This window comes from Gallus gallus, chromosome 2, assembly GCF_016699485.2.
Source record: "Gallus gallus isolate bGalGal1 chromosome 2, bGalGal1.mat.broiler.GRCg7b, whole genome shotgun sequence".
Taxonomy (NCBI): domain Eukaryota; kingdom Metazoa; phylum Chordata; class Aves; order Galliformes; family Phasianidae; genus Gallus; species Gallus gallus.
Genome location: NC_052533.1, coordinates 22,620,623 through 22,638,218, shown reverse-complemented (window position 1 = coordinate 22,638,218; position 17,596 = coordinate 22,620,623). Strand labels below are relative to the sequence as shown.

The window sequence follows — 17,596 nt, the reverse complement described above, 5'->3', positions numbered from 1 at the left end:
TTATGACAGTACAGCACAGAGAACGATCTATACAACAGGATGATTTTTAAAGTGCTCATTATATCCAAATAATAGGAGTGTAAGCGTTCAGTATCTAAAGAAGTACACATAGCATGAGATTTCTCAGTAATGGTGCTATCTGTAGCTGTTAAACTAAGCCTAATTGGCAGTGAAGAATCATAGTCAGCTGCTATGAGAATGAAGATACTCTAGATTGCATCAGACCATTAGCAATGGTAGAGAGAAATTTTCTCTAGGCTTTCATTGCCTTTTTTCAGTGTTTTCAGCAGTTCCCAATATTTTTATAGATTACTTTTTAGAAATGGATTGTGGGGAACTAGCAGAGAACATAAAAGTGCTGAATAATCTGGTGATGTGTGGGCTGAGAAGTTCAAGGCATGAATGGCTCAACAGCTACAGGTTCTCAGTACCTTAGAAACTGAACAACTATTTATTATGTAAAGATAAAGTTGTATGCTGTTCCCACTAAAATAATGTCAAAAGCCAATAGAGTTTTGCTACTGCCAGAGGTAGGACTATGTCTCAGTAATGGCAAAGCACTGGCTCAAGAGATAGTAGAATAAAATTGTCCCAACATTCTTCTTTGCTTTGAAGCTTTGAAACAAACAGCGTAATGCTATAGTGCAAATGCTCCAACTGCAGTGGGGAGGGTGGCATCCAAGCAGTGTCATCCCTGGGTAGAACATTTTTGTTTTTTCTCTTTTATGAAAGAAATTATTTTTCTCTTTCATTTGGTTGGGATTCAAGTGGGAAAGAAAGATTTTGTGTGAAATGACTAATAAATGGACAGCGTAAATAACAACAGAGCTACCAATAGGTGACCCTAGATTAGCATGCACTCTCATGAGCCAGTGAATGTAGATCTCTTAGTTTCTCCAGTATGAGTAACGGAGTGAACTGTACAGTAGAAGGTATTATTTAGGGCAAAATTATATTTAGTTTAACTGGCATTGAGAATTATATCAGTTTTCCTTGTACGGTTGCTATACATGCTTACTAACTTTAACGCTTATCTCGAGTTTTTCAGCAGGTGTTTATTAATTCACTGTAAGCCAGAACAGCTGCTGCAAATTAAAGTATTTCTTTCACACCATCCTTTTAATCCACTTTCATGTCTTTTGACTCCCAGTCTCTGGAGCTGGAGAATAAATTTGAAGTTGAAATTTCACCTCTGCTCATGTAGTAGTTTACTGGTCAGCCCTGGAAGTGTTTTCCCTACCTTCCCGGCCTGAAGGGTTGTAATCCCCTTTCAGAGATTCCTTTCTGACCAAGTGTTTTATTACACTTGAAGGTGATGAGAGATGGGGGGGAGGAGGGTTGGGGAGGGAGTCCTTCTGATGTTTCAGGATTATCTGAAAAATTAGAATGGCTTAGTGCAACAGGTGCCATTAACACCTAATATGGGGGCAACAAAAGTGATTGTAGATCAAAACATGTCCTGGTTGCCACACAGGAGCAACTCCAGCCCAGTTGGGGAAAAAAGCCCAAGGGATCACTCTCTGAGCTTGTAATGCTTTCCCAGAGAAAAAGTCCTTTATTCTTCGATTTTATTAAGTATTGAGAATTTCATGTTCTCAGTTATGGCAAGCATTGATGTTTCCCTTCAAATATGGAAATAGGATATCTAGTGGATCACTATTCTTAAGCCTCAGGGAGTGCCAATGCACAGCCTCTGCTATCTCACTACATCACCTCTGCCACTGTGCTGCTACCAATGACAGCGAGAATTTTGTCTTTTGGACATTTTCCTGGTGTTTGTAGTTGGATATTTGCTTTTCTATCTTAGCTTTCTGGCTTCCCAGCTCTAGAATTAAAAAAAAATAAGTGATGCTGATAATTTAGTCAAGTAGATGTACATTCTTTGTGTAACTCACAGTCATGGGACTAAAGCATCACTTCTGCCAGTGTCCTTTTTCATCATTTTATGTAACATATTTAGGAGCATAATTTCTTTTATCTAAAGGCCTATGAAACTCTTTTTTTTAGCTTTATTGAGAAAGAAATAAAGCTCTGACAAGGCTGGGAAGACATACTTGGATGTTAATGGGCTGAGTATTTTTGTGCAGACTGACTGAAGCAGCACAAGTGAGATACCTGCCCCTTTTGCATCACCTTTCTTCTCCTTAGTAAAAAAGAATCAAGGGTAGGTAGGAGTTAGTCTCCTTCATGGAACAGTTACTTGTGGAAAGAAGTTCAGCTGATACAAGAATGATAACAATGATAGATATGTGGTCACCAAGAGTTTATTGCATAAGAAATTGACCTAACGGTGCAAAATCGTTCCGTTTAAAGATTTACTGGGAAAGTAATCTGAAAATATTTTCAGATTGTGTAACAGGAATTGTATTTTAATTAGGGCCTCAGACTTTAAAATCTATTACATAACCCCTTGATTAAAACTAATTCCAATGTTAGAGGCAGTCAGACCAAAGTCCATTTTAAAAGATGTTTTTAGATTAGTAAATACAGAAAATGTCAACTGCCAAGCTTTCCAGAATCATCTGAACATTGACAGAAACTCGTGAAACTATAAAAGAGTAATATCTCTGAAAATTCTGATTTGAATAGATTTTCACGATGAGATTTCATACAGGATAAAGAAACAGATATCTCATGTAGAATACTGTTGCTTTTTTCATTTGTATAATGGACGAAGACTGGGAACAGACTTAAACTTATTGCTTGCCTTGGGGGTAGATCCTTGGCTGCAAGACAGTTGTTTTAAAAATACTTCTTTAAAATACAGCATTAAAGAGCACCGTGACGCTCTGACTAAATTGTGCCACTTTGGAATGCTGTCTGCTGAATTTTTAAGTGAGGAGTAAATTATGAACTCAATGAAAGCGGTGGTGGAAAATCACTCTGGCCTGCTCTGGAAGGAGGACTGAGATCTTCTCAAGGAAAATATGGGCAAATTTGTTCACAGGCACAGACCTGTGGAAATGAGTATTGCCCAGAGCTCTGCACGCACACACTGCTGTTGAGCAGCATTCTGCACAGCAGTTGGCACCATTGCTTATGTGAGTGAAGTGGAAAGAGCTCCCTCAGCTCCTGTCCATCCACACAGGACGGCCTGTATCTAACCCAGAGTTCAGCTGCTGCCTAAGCACTCGGTTGTACAAGAAAAGCCAAGAAGCACGGCTGTTTTAGAGAGTGCAAGTTTAAAAAGGGGATATGAAATAGGTTCAGCAGAGAGGAGAGAGTACAGAGAACCAAATGTTCACAGGAAAAGTATGATTGAACCATATTTGTCATACCAGCAGCAGAAGCCTGCTGTTTAATTATACAATTAAACCTAAAACAGCTGATGGAAAAGATAGAGGTAATTTAACTGCATACAGTGGTGGGGTGGGTGTTTAGCACACAAATGGTTAAATCATAGTGCTGGTAGAACTGTCAGAATAAACAAGAGGAATGCTGCTTTCTGCACTTGATGCAGAGGCCATGCATTTATTCCTTTCCCTTTCGCCGAGGTCAGTTGCGTGTGGATCTCTGGAACTTAGTTCAGAAGTTGGGAGGGTTCAAAATGCCACCGCTATATCATGCTCACTGAGCTGAGATAACCGCCCTATGAACACTGGTGGAACGAACCTACAAATCTTCGAGAGAAGCAAAATGTCTGCAGATAAAAGCGTTGTGACGTGTGTGCTTAGGGAATAAGTGAAGGACGTGTAACCTACCAAGGCTCTTCCATTAAAAAAAAAAAAAGTATTATCTGATGAACTTTGGCGCAGTTCTACTCAGGAATAGATGAAATCTGCCCGTGTCAAGTGGTGAAATCTGCATATTATGGTTGAGGATGATATCTGCACTCACCTTACTTTTTGGATATTTTTTAATCAGGACTGTTATATCCTTCTGTTGAAACATCATTTTTTTTTCCCTTGTAAGATGCTGTGAAACCAAAGCATACTTAGCCTGATCCTGGAGTCACTGATGTCTGTGGTGAGACTCCCATTTCGTGCAATGGTTGGGGACAAGGCCCTTCATTCTGCTCCAAGGCCAACTGGGACCTTGTAACACAATGCTTACACTGAAAGTGCACAGCAGATGTTAAGCTTCTTTTGCCCAGTTCCTAATGAAGCTTTGAAAATGATTATATTTTATTTAAGATCTTGCTCTTTCTCTTTGCTGTATTTTAGTCGACAACTGAGTCTATACAGTAGACTGTAGACTGTCATAAAGCTGTACACAGTGCCTCTGCTTGGTTTCCCTTTTACTAACATTTCCCTTTCAGTTATACATTCAAAGGAAACATGTGTCCGTCTGTAAATTTCTTGTGATTCACGTTCTTTACAGTTGTGGCTCTTACCATGTACCAGCCTGTAAAAATGCCCCCAGCGTCCAGCTTCTCCAAGTAATGCAATCGTTGTAGCAAAGCAGTGCAAACTTTTCATAATGAAAATCCTCACCGGGGAATGTTGATCTTGTTAGCAATCTTAACCCCAAAGTGAATTGCCAAAATGATTACAAATCTTTTTAGAGTGTTGTCCAACAAATCACTCCAAATATTTTCCTATTTTACCTTTCTACTTCCTTTTGGACACCATTGGCTTGCATCTTCGGACCTGTATGTGAGCAGAGTCCTGAAGGTTCCACATATCCACGTCACCTTTCTTCTTATATGTAGAAGAAGACATGTTCATGCTCCACATGAAGTAACTGCTTCCTGTGCTGTGTCTGGCACCCACTCACACAAAGGAAAAGGAGAGGGAAAGGGAGAGGGAGTACAAAAAATGTTACGTGAACTCCGAATTGCACAACTAAGGCAAGTCACTTGTGACTGGAAGTGGGTAACTATCCAAGCATGCAATGTTGTCAGCTGTGGCCTGTTTTCAGAATAAAGTTTTATATTGTACTATATTCCTGCTACCTCTCAGAAAGGTCAAGAGCCTTCGTCTTTAAGACTGATACATGTATTTTCCTTATATCCTGCTTTAGTCTCACTATTCGTGCTTGCAGTATAGACTTGTCCGGAAGATCTACCAAAGAGAACCAGCGGTGGGAAGGAGAGTGAATCAGCTTGGAAATAATCCCTCTTAAATAAAGGTTTCCACAGGACAGTCCAGATCATGTTATTTCTAGTCATCTCATCATTCTAGTTTTAGGTCTTCCTTGTTTATAATTCTAAAAATGAAAATATTTTCATCATAATAAGTAACCAAGAATCTGAAAAAAATATTTGCCAGCTATTCACATTTTGTAACACGAAAAAAAAAAGAAAAAAACAACAACAACATCATTTAAATATATCTCTGAGTCACAGACTATGTAGCTTGGCAGGATTCCCATGGCACGATGCAGGATTCCTTGGCAAATGTGTCTCGGCTTTAGCTTTTTTAGTTTCTTCACCGTCACCTTGTTGCTCTTATACACAAAGGCATGCGAGCTCCCAAACTTAACTACTGCAACCTCACTGACTTCTCAAATTCCCCGTACCACTTTCATGAGCTGCTGCTGTAATGATTCCCGTTGTATTTTTCTTTCCTCTTTGCTGCATTACTGTGAGTTTTCTTTTACCAGGTTCCTCATCTTGTCTCTCTAATACTTTCAAGCAGCAGCTACCTGTTCTGAAATTGCTGCTTTCTCCCAGCTCTTCTCCTTGCTACCTTTTCAGCCAGACCAGCTAATCCTTACTTGCCCAAAGAGCATTATGCTCTTTTAATTTTAAGGGGTTCTTTAATGATTCCAGTGTGTTTATCTGGGTTGCCAATATATAGACTTTTCACCAAGAATATTGAACATGATCAGGTCAGTAATCAAAAGATGATCTTCACTGCTTTTCTGTGGTAACGAGGAAGGTGATCAGATTCCCCACTTGTGTTCTCACCAAACTGAGCAAATGGACAAGCAGATAGTATCCAGATAGCTGTTTTGGAAGTTACTTCTTACATTTCCAGTTCCGTGTCTAGCCTTAGAGGCGATTGTATTGTCAATGCTGGAATTGTCATGTTGGCTCTATTGTATTTTAGTTAGAAAGAGAGTTTCCTGACTGTTCTTTTTCACTCTTCAGTACCGTTTTTCTTTACGTGAGCTTTCTTCCATGCATCCATTTTATCTGCAGTTTAATCACTCAATGTAAAAAATTGGAAAACAGCTTCCAATCTGGATATCACTCATTGGTTCAAAATATCAGCCATGAAACTTGCAGAAGTCTTTTCCTGTGCCTCAGTGCATGTAGTTTCATAGTGATATGTATTGTTTTCCTTGTCTGCACTGCAGTATGTGCTTGAGCAGTGTTTATCAATACCTTTAATTTCAATCTGTATGAAAACACTGACTTCTCTTACAATTTGTTACAGACTGTCTTTGCTTTGTGGACCATGGGCTGAAAATAAAGTCTAGAAGTACTGTGGTCAGTTTACAGTTAAACCTCATTTATCTCGAGGGTGTCACTGCATTGTCATTGTATACAATACTTTTAGAATTGCTTTGGCATGTTAGCAGAGTTGCACCAGGAAGAATTTTTTCATAGAGACTTGCTTAGGAAATGTTTATATCTCAGTTTTTACTGAGTAGCATAGACGTGAAGCACATTGTCTATAAAACAAAGTGTTCAACCTTTTAGACGCCCGTATTCAGTTCAGACACATAGAATATTCAGTGAAGATGAAGAACAGTATGAAACAACAACATGAAATGAGAAAAGAACATAAAGTTGGTGAATGGTAAAATCTTACTTGTTTGGCTACATATAACTAAGCCTTTCAGCCAAAGAATTAGTAGTATTAAGTCCTTCTAAACTGTAAGTAGATGCTAACTTTTTCAGGATATGTTAGGTTTACAATGCAGAGTTATGTGAGATCTGTGTTTTTATTTCCATGTTATCACAAACCACAGCATGGTTGATATGGGCAGGATCCTCTGGGTCCATGTGGCCCAGCAGGGCCAGCCTAAGCAGGGGGTCCAGACCCACATGTGGGCAGCTTCTGAAGATCTCTAAAGAGGAGACCCCCACAGCCTCCAGGTACCAGTGCTCTGGTACCACAGTGCTCTGGTACCACACAGCACAGAAGTGCTGCCTCGTTTAGAAAGACCTCCTGTGTTCCACTTTGTGCCCAGTGTCTCTTTTCCTGGCACCGGGCACCAGTGAAAAGAGCTTGGCTCTGTCCTCATTGTACCCTTCCTTCAGATACTTAAATACATTGATGATTTTATCCCTGAGTCTCCTCTTCACGCTGAACAGCCCCAGCTCTCTCCAGCCCTTCCTTATGGTGGAGATGTTCCAGTTCCTTTGTGGCCCTTCACTGTGCTCTCTCCAGTATGTCCCTGTCTCTCTGCTACTGAGGAGCCCAGCACTCCAGCACCTCACCAGCATTGGACTACCATGAAAAAGGTAGATTTGTTAATTGAAAAGAGGCACAATGCAGACTCCTAGCTAATATCCACATGACTGTGTAGCTGCATAGCCTTTCTGTGCCTCAGGATCTTGTTCCAGGATAGCTCTTAGCTTTCAAAGGTATATCTTCAGATCTGTAGGCTATGGGTGTTCTAGTCAAGCATTTTTTCCACCATTCAGTGGGTACTTTTCAAGGAGCACTGAATAAAGGTTTAGCTCCAAGGCTTAGAGGAGGAACGGTGAAACAGGACAGAGACCTGTAGACTTCTTGTATGATTTCCCTCCTCCCTTCTCCCGAAAACAAACAAAACAAAACAAAACAAAAACAGCAAACAACACCAACAACAAAACACAGCGGCAACCAACAAAAATAGGAAAATATGGTGGCATGACAACATTTGAGATTTCTTGAACTAACAGGGAAATTAAATCAGTCTTTTGGTGCACTGTATTTCTTTCTGTCCTATCTTCTTCCTTGTTTAACCCTTGTGTGGTTTGTAACAGCAATGGTGTTGGAGCCCTCAGAGCATGGATTTTGTGGTAAGCAAAGTCAGGGAAGGTTGAGAGGATAAAGGAAACGCACAGAAGGGAAGTGTATCTCTTTCCTCCACTGTAAGATCCCTCTTTCCTGAGGTATACATACACACAGATTTTACACACAGTTCTTTAAGGTCAGAGGACAGACACATCTTCTGTCCCAGGAGAAAAGGTTTTTCCTTTTCTCAAGGAAAAACAAGCAGGAATTGTACAAAATCAAACCTTCACTTTAAGTAGTCTCACGTAGATTATCATCACAGGAGGGAGGATATATCCCCAAGTAAGGACTTCTGGATTCAGCTTGCATAAACAGACCTCAGGGAGTGAGTGGGTGAGTCAAGTGAAAGATACAAAGAACAAAGGTGAGATTTTACATTTTTGTGGCTGCTGGGCGTGCTTCCAGTTCAGTGGTACAGGGAGAGCTATCATCCACCTTTAAGAATAGCATTAAAAAAGAATGACTCGAGACGAACGTTCCCATCCAAGGTGTACTGGACTTGCAGTGCTGGCAAGTCATTACTAAAGAATAATTAGTGCCAAAATGTGAGAAGGGATCTTCATACAACTGCTGATTAAGTGCATCTACTTCCCCAATCATCCATCCAATATTCCAATTGAACTGCCAGCCAAAATTCATGAGGCAAATTTCATTACGTTAGTGGTGCCTAGCCTAGAGTTGGAATTCTGTTGTAGTCATGATGGTGGGATGGATAGGAGTCTGGAAGATGAATTCATAATGCTTCGTTATGATGAAATATCAAAGTATGTTGGAAGGTCACCTTGTGTTGTATAATTATATATTCAAAAGAATTTAAATTCTTTCCTCAGCCTTCAGTGAATCTGAGACAACAGCAGCGATGGGAAAAACCTCTCCTAAAAATCCCAAGAATCATACTTGTTTTGGCATGACACTGCCTAAGGTGATTTGCGAACAAGGCTGACTTTGCCAAGCTTTCACATTAACACACGGTTCAGTATACGTTTTGCAACCTTAAATCTGCTTTCCATTTGCATGGATAGAATTGCCTGATTGTATACATTTTGTTAGCTTAAAGGGCTCCAATATTCCAATACTGGAACCAAAATGAATTTCTCGAAGTGATGGAGGCTGTATGTTAATTACTTCAACAAGTCATTCAGAACAGTGTCTAAAGTCGTTGCTTTGTCTGACTTTGGAAGGTATGACTGTATCTGCTGCCACAGTAGTACTGGGATTGTAGCTACTGACCATCCTGAAAATCAGGCTCAAAACTGACAGCAGTAGATTCTCATATCTATGTGAAGTTGTTTCACTGTTTTTTTGTACAAGCCAGTATTGCCAGGTACCTTAAAGCTTACGAAATACAGAAATCTGTAGGTATGAGTTGAAGTAGCCTTGTCAAAGAGACAGCAATTAATAAGTAGCATGCACACCTAAGAAGCAGTGCATACCGCTATTTATCACCTCTCCAGAGTCTAAATAAAAAAGCCCTTTATGGACAAGTACCAGACTGCCACATTTTAGCCCATCAGTTTAAATCTGATGTCATAGAGTTTCAAATTGAGCTTGATTAAATTGTTCGCTGTGTCTCTGCCTGAAGCAGTTTGCAGCGTGAGCTGATAGGACTTGACCTGGATGGCAGCAACCATAGAGGCAAAAGGCATATTTAGCTCATCAAAGATGGTCAGCATGTCCTCCAGTTACTGCTTTGCTTTTTTTTCTTAGTGGCACAGATTTCTGCAGAGCTTACTATGCCTGAGACCTGTCACCGTCCTCTGGGCCTACCTGGGTGTATCTGGTGCTGACCCACAGATAAGTAGTGGCATATGGCCCTGTTCTGCATGTGAGAGCTGCAAGATATAAAGCACCATTTCTCACAATGAATTCATGGTTAGTAATAGGAGATCCGGCTCCTACATTTGCTCCTGCCTATGGGCAGTGAGAGGGGAAGGACTGTATCCGAGTACTTCTTGCTCTCCCAGTGTAGATGGGAGAGGCTTTATAAAGTCACCATGTCACTGTTGATTAGTTTTGGAACCCGTGACCATAAATTTATAGCTTGCAGTGTTTTCCAAGGGCTGTGCTCCAGAGTGAGGGGTAGCCTGACTAGCAGTTGGGCTCCTCAGTTCAAAAAGACAGGGAACTCCTGGAGAGAGTCCAGCAGAGGGTTGAAGGGATGATTGAGGCCTGGAGCATCTCCCTTACGAGGAAAGGCTAAGAGGCCTGGTGGAGACTGAGGGGGATCTTAGCAATGCTTATAAATATCTCCAGGGCCGGGAGTCAAGTAGATGGGGCCGAGCTCTTTTCAGTGGTGCCCAGCAACTGGACAAGGGGCAGTGGGCACAAACTGCGACATGGGATATTCTATCTGAACATGAGGAAAAACTTCTTTACTGTGAGAGTGACAGAGCACTGAAACAGGCTGCCCAGAGAGCTTGTGGAGTCTCCTTCTCTGGAGTTACTTGAGATCCACCTGGACACTTTCCTGTGCAACGTGCTGTAGGGAACCTGCTTTAGCAGGGCTTTGGGCTGGATGGTGTCCAGGGGTCCCTTCTAGCCCCTATGATTCTGTGATTCTGTGAATCTCTTGGGAATTTAGACACATCACAACTTGCTGTACTGTGGACCAAGATGGCAATACAGTCATACAGAGTAAAAATATTTTAAATTTCATTCTGAGAGGAAAAACTGTGTACCACTCTCTGAAAGTAATTTTTGACACTGTCTTTTTCTGAAAGCTTTGGAGATTCCACCTATTAATTTGTTTCTCTCCTGAATATATTTATGCAGCGGAAGTATTCCTCTCCTTCAAGGTAAATTCTGTATCGCTTCACACCCCATTCTTTACAGTCCTTCATAAATCCATTGTCATTTATTTGATCCTTTAAACTTGGTGGAAGTATGTTTCCAATATACAACATAAAAAGAATTTAATTTTTAATTTGTACCATAATAATTAATCTCCAATTGTATTATACTTCAATGAATGCATGATATTTCACCCTGTTTTTGTCTCTTTAAACAGCTCATTACGTTCTATCTTGTTTTGATTATATATAGGGCAGTATTAGCTGAGAGAAAGGTTATTCATGTTGAAGGATGCAGTTAAATTCTAAAAAGTAACATATTCAAAAATACTTCTCATCTCTCCTGGTTTTTATCGACGTAGAAAAGCATTATAGAAAAGCATTCTCAAAGACTGGATAAAATATGAAGGCAAAGGAAGCGAGATCACAGAAAAATAACGAGCTTTCACCCTACATTGGCAGCTGACAAATAAAAGTTCACATTAATTAAAGGAAAAAATATCTCTTTATTCTTTCAGACCACTCTTCCGTGGAAATTCAGATGTTGATCAGCTAGGAAAAATCTTTGAGTAAGTAATAACCAGTTGCATTATGTCAATGTATGTTTAATAGTGAAATACCGTGAGGTTTCTTTGCTGTGTTTTTAATGCAGTAATGTGTCTAGAACTGAGTATTCCTAGAGCCTGTTTCCTACTGCTCCTCTACACAACGTGATATTTCCATGCGTTCTCTGTCAGAGTGGGAGGAGGAAGCAACGCGGAATAGAGTTCTGCAGAACTAGCAGCCATCATCAGGAAGTTACGAGAGGCTTCTGTTTGGGGCTTTTTAAATCTCTTAAACATACTGTGCATGTACTGTTGATGAGTTTTCCTAAGCAGTTCGTTTCAAGAGATTCTCTTTGCTCAAACGCAAATGCATTTTTTGTTGCAACAAATGCAGTTTTCATTTTTTTTTCAGTAATTTCTTTGTGTATTTCAGAAAATAACATTAGAATACTTTTAAATTCCAATTAAATTAAAAAGGCGAGGATGCTTACCAACAGCTTCTTTATGGAAAGCCTTCTGTACATGAGAAAATAGTTTAGCTTATAAAAAATACTGTATAACCTGCTAAAACAATTAATAGTCCAGATAGCTATGAGAATAGAAGGAATAGCAGCACATGATGTGGATTTTGTCGGAGACTGACTAATAGGCTTTCCTTTAAAACCTTTTTTAAATGGAAGGAGTCTGAGTTTTTCTTCTTCAGATATATAAAATATGTTAAGGAGGTGGAGAGGCTCTGAAGTCCCTGAGGTAGATTCACTCCTTTCCAACATACGTTCTTACTAGAAACAGAAACAACCAAGAAATAAATTGTAAAATGGCTGATATTACCAATGTGTTAATTAAGTTGGAATAGATCTTTTTTTAATTTTTTCTTGTAAAAGCTCCTATGGGCAAGGAACATTTCTGAATTTGTAATAACCATGCAATTTGAAGATTCATGGACACGTCACTTCATTAGGAAATCAGACCCACTTAGGGCTCATTTCATGTCGCAGAATGAATGCCTGTTTGCCTCTGCACCACTGTGTTCCTTTTTCCTGTGGAGAGACTGCAAGGATCTGCTGATCTTCATGAAGGAAGAGACAGATGGGCGAAGTGAGAGAGAGTGAAAGAGGAGATGTTGAAACACTGTTCTATTAAAGATACTCCAAACAGAAGATAGTAAATTTTTTAGGAAAAAGAGCATCATTAGAATAAATAATGAATTTTTCCGCTTAGCCGTATTTCCAGTCCTCAAATCGTAACAGATCTGAGCATTTTCATTATTTAGTATGAGGTTCCTAAATTGCAGGTCTTGATTTCACACAGTTGACTTCCTTTTCCTGCATACCATACCAGTGTATGTGACTCACTTGCGTGGTTAATTTGTCATGCGCTGAATAGCTCTTCCTGCATAATCCAGAAAAATCAGTCCTTACAGTTTACTTTTTCCTCTGCCAAAGCTACCCTTTCAGTCCTGCAATATCCTGCTTTATTAAATGAAGATAGTTTTGATACATTGAACTTATTTTGAGGGGGAAAAGAAAAAGAAAAAAAAAAAGCTGTAGCTGTGATTTTTTAAGGATTTTGCTTTGATTTACTAATGATATTTAAGAGGAAAAATCTAAATTAATTAGGATGGGATTAAATGCACAGCCAGTAGCAGCAACCTCCAACAGGATCTTTCCATCCCTAGGGGGCGAGACTACCTGTGCAGAAAAGAGTTCATCAAGGAAAGAAAATGCGGTTTTAATTTTAGAAGAAATTCCTTATTTTACATTGACTTAAAGAGAAAGTTTGCTTCTTTTGTGCATTTCTCCTGAAATAGTTCAGAAGTCACTTGTTTGGGTTTGGGCGGGGTGGGGGGGTTATGCTAAATAGTGTTTATTTTGTGTTTTCACAGCTGGACAACCCCATACAGTTAGGCATAGCTCTTCTTGTAGGAGGATTGTTTCTTTCTACGGTAGTGAGTCATTCTCCAGACAAATTTGGACAGAAAGTAGTTTCAGGATTTTCATGCATACTGGACTGATGTATTCTTTCATATAGTCGGGCTGTGGTCTGCCTTTGCTTTACATGTGCGTTCTGATCTGCGTCAGGTAAAATTCCAGTGCGCTTGAGGGTAAATCCTTAGGAGGTGGCCCCAAACAATGTCCTGCTTTTCCAGGACGCTGTCTGCATGTGGGATGACCTCACAGATCGCAGCGTAAATGCTGCAATGGTGCGAGCAGACTTGTCTCTCATTGTGATCAACGGGAGCGGAAAGTACTCAGCATTTCTCAAGAAGAACCTTTGGCAGGGGGTGAAACTCATCCAAGATACACCCAAACTTAGTCACTGAAATGGTAATCCTACCAGACCAGAGTGAGGGCATCTACTTAAACATTCATTATTAAGAGTTTTGAATACTGCAGGAGTGTGTAACTAAAAATCTCTCTCCGCTCTTGGTCTTGTCCACCCTACCTGCCTGACTGGCTGCCTCCTGGTTTCTTTTTGTTTGCTTTGCCTGGGCCTGTGCTAATTCTGCCCTCTTCATGCTCTCTCGTACAAAAAATAAAAAGCCTGGGACTGGCCAAACACAATTGAATGGCAGGCTAAATTTCACTGTTATTTAAAATATTTAACTCTTCCGTCCTCCTATGGTGCTGTTTGTGTTCTGTTTAATACAGGTTCAGATCCTCCAACAGCTAATCACACAGCTATAACCACTGTGGCCCAGGGTGCTGCCCCATACCCCTGACATACCTGTGGTGATAAAAAAATAATACTTTTTCATTCAGATTTAACTCGTTTTTTCCCAAGAGCTCTGTTGTTTTCTGAGACAGTAAAATGTAAAGTATCCTGAGATACTAATTGCTTTGACCTTCTAGCCGCGCTTTTGTTTTGAGGACATGTTAATTTTAGCTGAGCCAAATTATAATCTAAAATCCATGTAGATAGAGCTGGACTAATTCCATTCAGTTCAGGTAACCTATGATTTACATCAAAATGTTGGCTCTTGGCCTCACCCAGTCTTATTACCAGCCTCAGCAAGAAGAAAGGTCAATGCTGCTCCCTAGTGGTACTGGGCTCCTTGCAGACCCAAGTGTTTAGTGAAGTTTTTCCTTGTTCCTTCTCTCTTACTGTTAGCATTTCAATTAAAAGTCTCAACTTTACAGGCTGTATGATTTGGTTTTCCCTACAGCCTGACATGTAATGTCAGGTCTTTTCCAGAATTTCCATCAGAAACTGATGTTTCACTGCCACAAACGTTAACTTCAGACTAAAACATGAAATATATGAGACATGACCCAGTATTGGATGTTTACCAACTATTTCATTTATTTGGGTTTTGTAACCTTAGCATAGTTATTTACTGAGTTTAAATGCTTTCTAGAAATTAAAGAAACAAGGTAAGAAGTGATAAAAAGAAATTCAAATGTTCTGTTGAAAGGTAAAGAAAAAACAAAATACAATGGGAAGCAGAAACACAAAGATAAACAATTCCTACGCCACTTCTGAGCTGAGACTTTAAAATCTGTATTGTGAAGCAAATAAACTGTTTAACTTTAGGCAACAATTACTGCACATAGCTTTGAAGCATTATGAAACATCCCTTTTATTGCCTTACCCTCATCTTGACCCACACTCTTCTCTCAGCCTCTATTCTTGTGAATAAAGGTCCTTGCATGCAATTCCCCTTTGAAACTTACGGCTTTTAATCATCCTGGAGTGACATATGTTGCACCATCCAGTCAAGAGCTGAGCAAATTTCTTCCAAAGCACTCAGCACTTTTTCAACAAAAAAGACTCATAAAATTGAGACCTAGGCCAGAAAACTGTGCTGGCCACAGAATGATTTCTGCCAAGCACGTTGAAGGCCTACACTCATCACCCTCTTTTCACAGTGATCAGTACATTACTGTCCGACTAATCTCATTTAAACCAAAAGACTTAAAGTAAATTGTCACTCAGTGCATTAAATACAAAATGGAGGCTGCGTAAATGTCCAGATCTAACATTATGTTTTACCTTTCACAGTGTAATTGGACTCCCAGAAGAAGAGGACTGGCCTAATGATGTGGCCCTTCCAAGAAATGCTTTTGCTTCCAGACCCGCACAACCTATTGAAAAATTTGTACCAGATATTGATGACATGGGCAAAGACTTGCTTCTTGTGAGTTTCCATCTGTTTTGTCCAAACTGCATGACTGATAGCTGCATGCCAAGAAACGTTTATGTTTCTGTTTAGTGAAGTTACTAATGAAGCTGAAAAGCAAGCAGACAAATTCATGTGTAGCTGTGAAACATCAGCACAAAGACATCATCTTTGGCTCAAGAGGTGTCAAGGCTGAGAACAGATAAAGGCTAGGAAACTGCCACAGAAGGACCTGTTTGACATACCTTCTGCCTTGATCCTCATTACTGAATGCTGTTGTGTGAGTGATCAGAAGCCATTCTTCTAATATTAGTCTGATACAAGTACAGAAAATGATCCGCCGTTTTTCACAGTATAGTGCAAAGCAGGAAATGGGCTGTATGGCAGATTACATCAGAATCAGAATACTGAAAAGTTGAGATTCGGCATTTGCCATTTAATCATTGCCTCTTATAACCGGCAGGATTGAACAGAAGCAAACAAGTTGTGCTTGTAAAACTAGTAGCATGTAAATTAATTCAATTATTTTCAACATTTTAATAGATTTATTAGAAACCCTGACTCAAGAATTGAAGAAGTTCAGTCTTCAAATTGAATGTTTAGAATGACTTTGCATTTTGATGTTGTTGTTGAAATCTAGCTAAATTCTTCTCTGAAAGCCTTTGAAAAATCTCAGCTCGTATGGGCTCTTCAGAGAGGGCTCATTGCAAATCTTGAAAGATTTGCTGCATCACTTCAGCTGCTCCAACCAAAGTTACCTCTGTACAACAGGTCATTCTCCACTGTTACAACTGCATCTCTCAGCTTCAGTAAAGTAGACTACACCTGGACACTTGAAATGACAGAAGTGGAATGCATCTTTTGTGCTTGTAGGCAGATTGGAAATGGAAGTTTGACATGGGAAAAGAACTAGATTTGAGAACAAGTAGTAAAATATGGCTAGAGCACAGTGAGTGAGGCATGATGGGCAGGAGGAAGAGAAAAATATCTTTGCCTAGATGGTAAGGGGGGAAGCCATTACTGTTAGGCAAAAAAAAAAAGAGAACGGAGAATGGGAATGGAAAGCCACTGAATTAAATTTCAAGAGTTAAATGATAGAAATTCTGGTGCAAATAAAGAAAGTGAGAGCTGAAGCTGCCTAGACAAGGACACTAGGATGAATACTATTTGAAGGTGAAGCAAAGGAAAAGACCAAGGTATAAAACTTACGGGGAGAGTTCTGAGCTGACTGGACCAAGGCTGGGAAAAGGATCTGGAAAGTAGGCAAGCGAAGTACAACTATGAAGAAGAGGGAGAATTCCCAGTGGGATGATACAAGAGCTTTTAAGGTGACCTTAAAATAGGAGTCACTGGAACATAATCAGTGAAATTAGACTGAAAATTAGGGAAGAAAAATGGATCTGCAACAAGCAAGTAGGGGTTTGGAACAAGTCAGAAATACTAAAGAGTAATAGACCCAAGACCTGTGACCACTTCAGCACAACTCTGAAAAGACTTTGAATGAAACACAGTTTAAAGTCATCACTGCTCCTGTTACGTACAGAAGAGAAATCCATTATCAAAGGATTTCTGTCTGGAAATGCTTAACATACTGACCAGCCCTACTGCTGTCATTACTGTGGCAGAAAGCCATGATCTAAAGGTTTCAGCTCAGTGATAAGTCATGCGGATGTTTGCACTGCATTAGTTCTAAAGAGTCACTGCAAGAGTCCAAGAGTGCAGTTTGCCATTTCGCACACAGGCACAGAATAAGCAAACAGTTAAAGCCCATATAACTGCATCATCAGACAACAGCACTCTGCATGAAGTCGGTGAAAAACATAAGATGATGCTACTGAGCAGCATGAGGAACAGAGTTTTCAGCACACCTGCAGACTGGCATTGATGAATATTAAATGTTCTTTTGGATTTTTCTTTTATTTCAGCGTGATGGAATTTTTCTGTTTTGTTTGTTTGTTTGTTTTAAATGTAGGAAACTGAACGCTTAACGTTAACACAGAAAGGGTATAAAGTCAAAGATTCAACTTCTATAGAGATGTTGAGCCTAGGAATTAATACATACCTTAGGAAGCATTCTGTGTTTGTATAACCACAAAAGAGCAGTGCATTGAGTAATGAGAGGATTCGAAAGCCATTCATAAATAATTGTTCCCTGCAGGCTGTGAGGCAGAGTCTGTCCTGTGCATATGAATTCAAGAAAATATGAATTCTGAGGCTTCCTAAACTATGAACACTTTGATGTTCTAA

General features: G+C 39.8%; 1 protein-coding gene across 4 annotated transcripts in view; it reads left to right on the top strand.

Annotated features, from left to right (window-relative positions):
* The window catches only part of CDK6 (cyclin dependent kinase 6), a 133,898-nt gene that overhangs the window by 102,525 nt on the left and 13,777 nt on the right, over nucleotides 1-17,596 (top strand). For 3 of the 4 annotated variants that reach the window (NM_001007892.4, NM_001397373.1, NM_001397374.1), the window contains exons 6-7: nucleotides 11,203-11,253; nucleotides 15,232-15,367. In NM_001007892.4, coding sequence (NP_001007893.1) covers nucleotides 11,203-11,253; nucleotides 15,232-15,367 — 187 coding nt within the window. The remainder of the gene's footprint in view (nucleotides 1-11,202; nucleotides 11,254-15,231; nucleotides 15,368-17,596) is intronic. The other variant, NM_001397375.1, reaches the window with a different exon arrangement.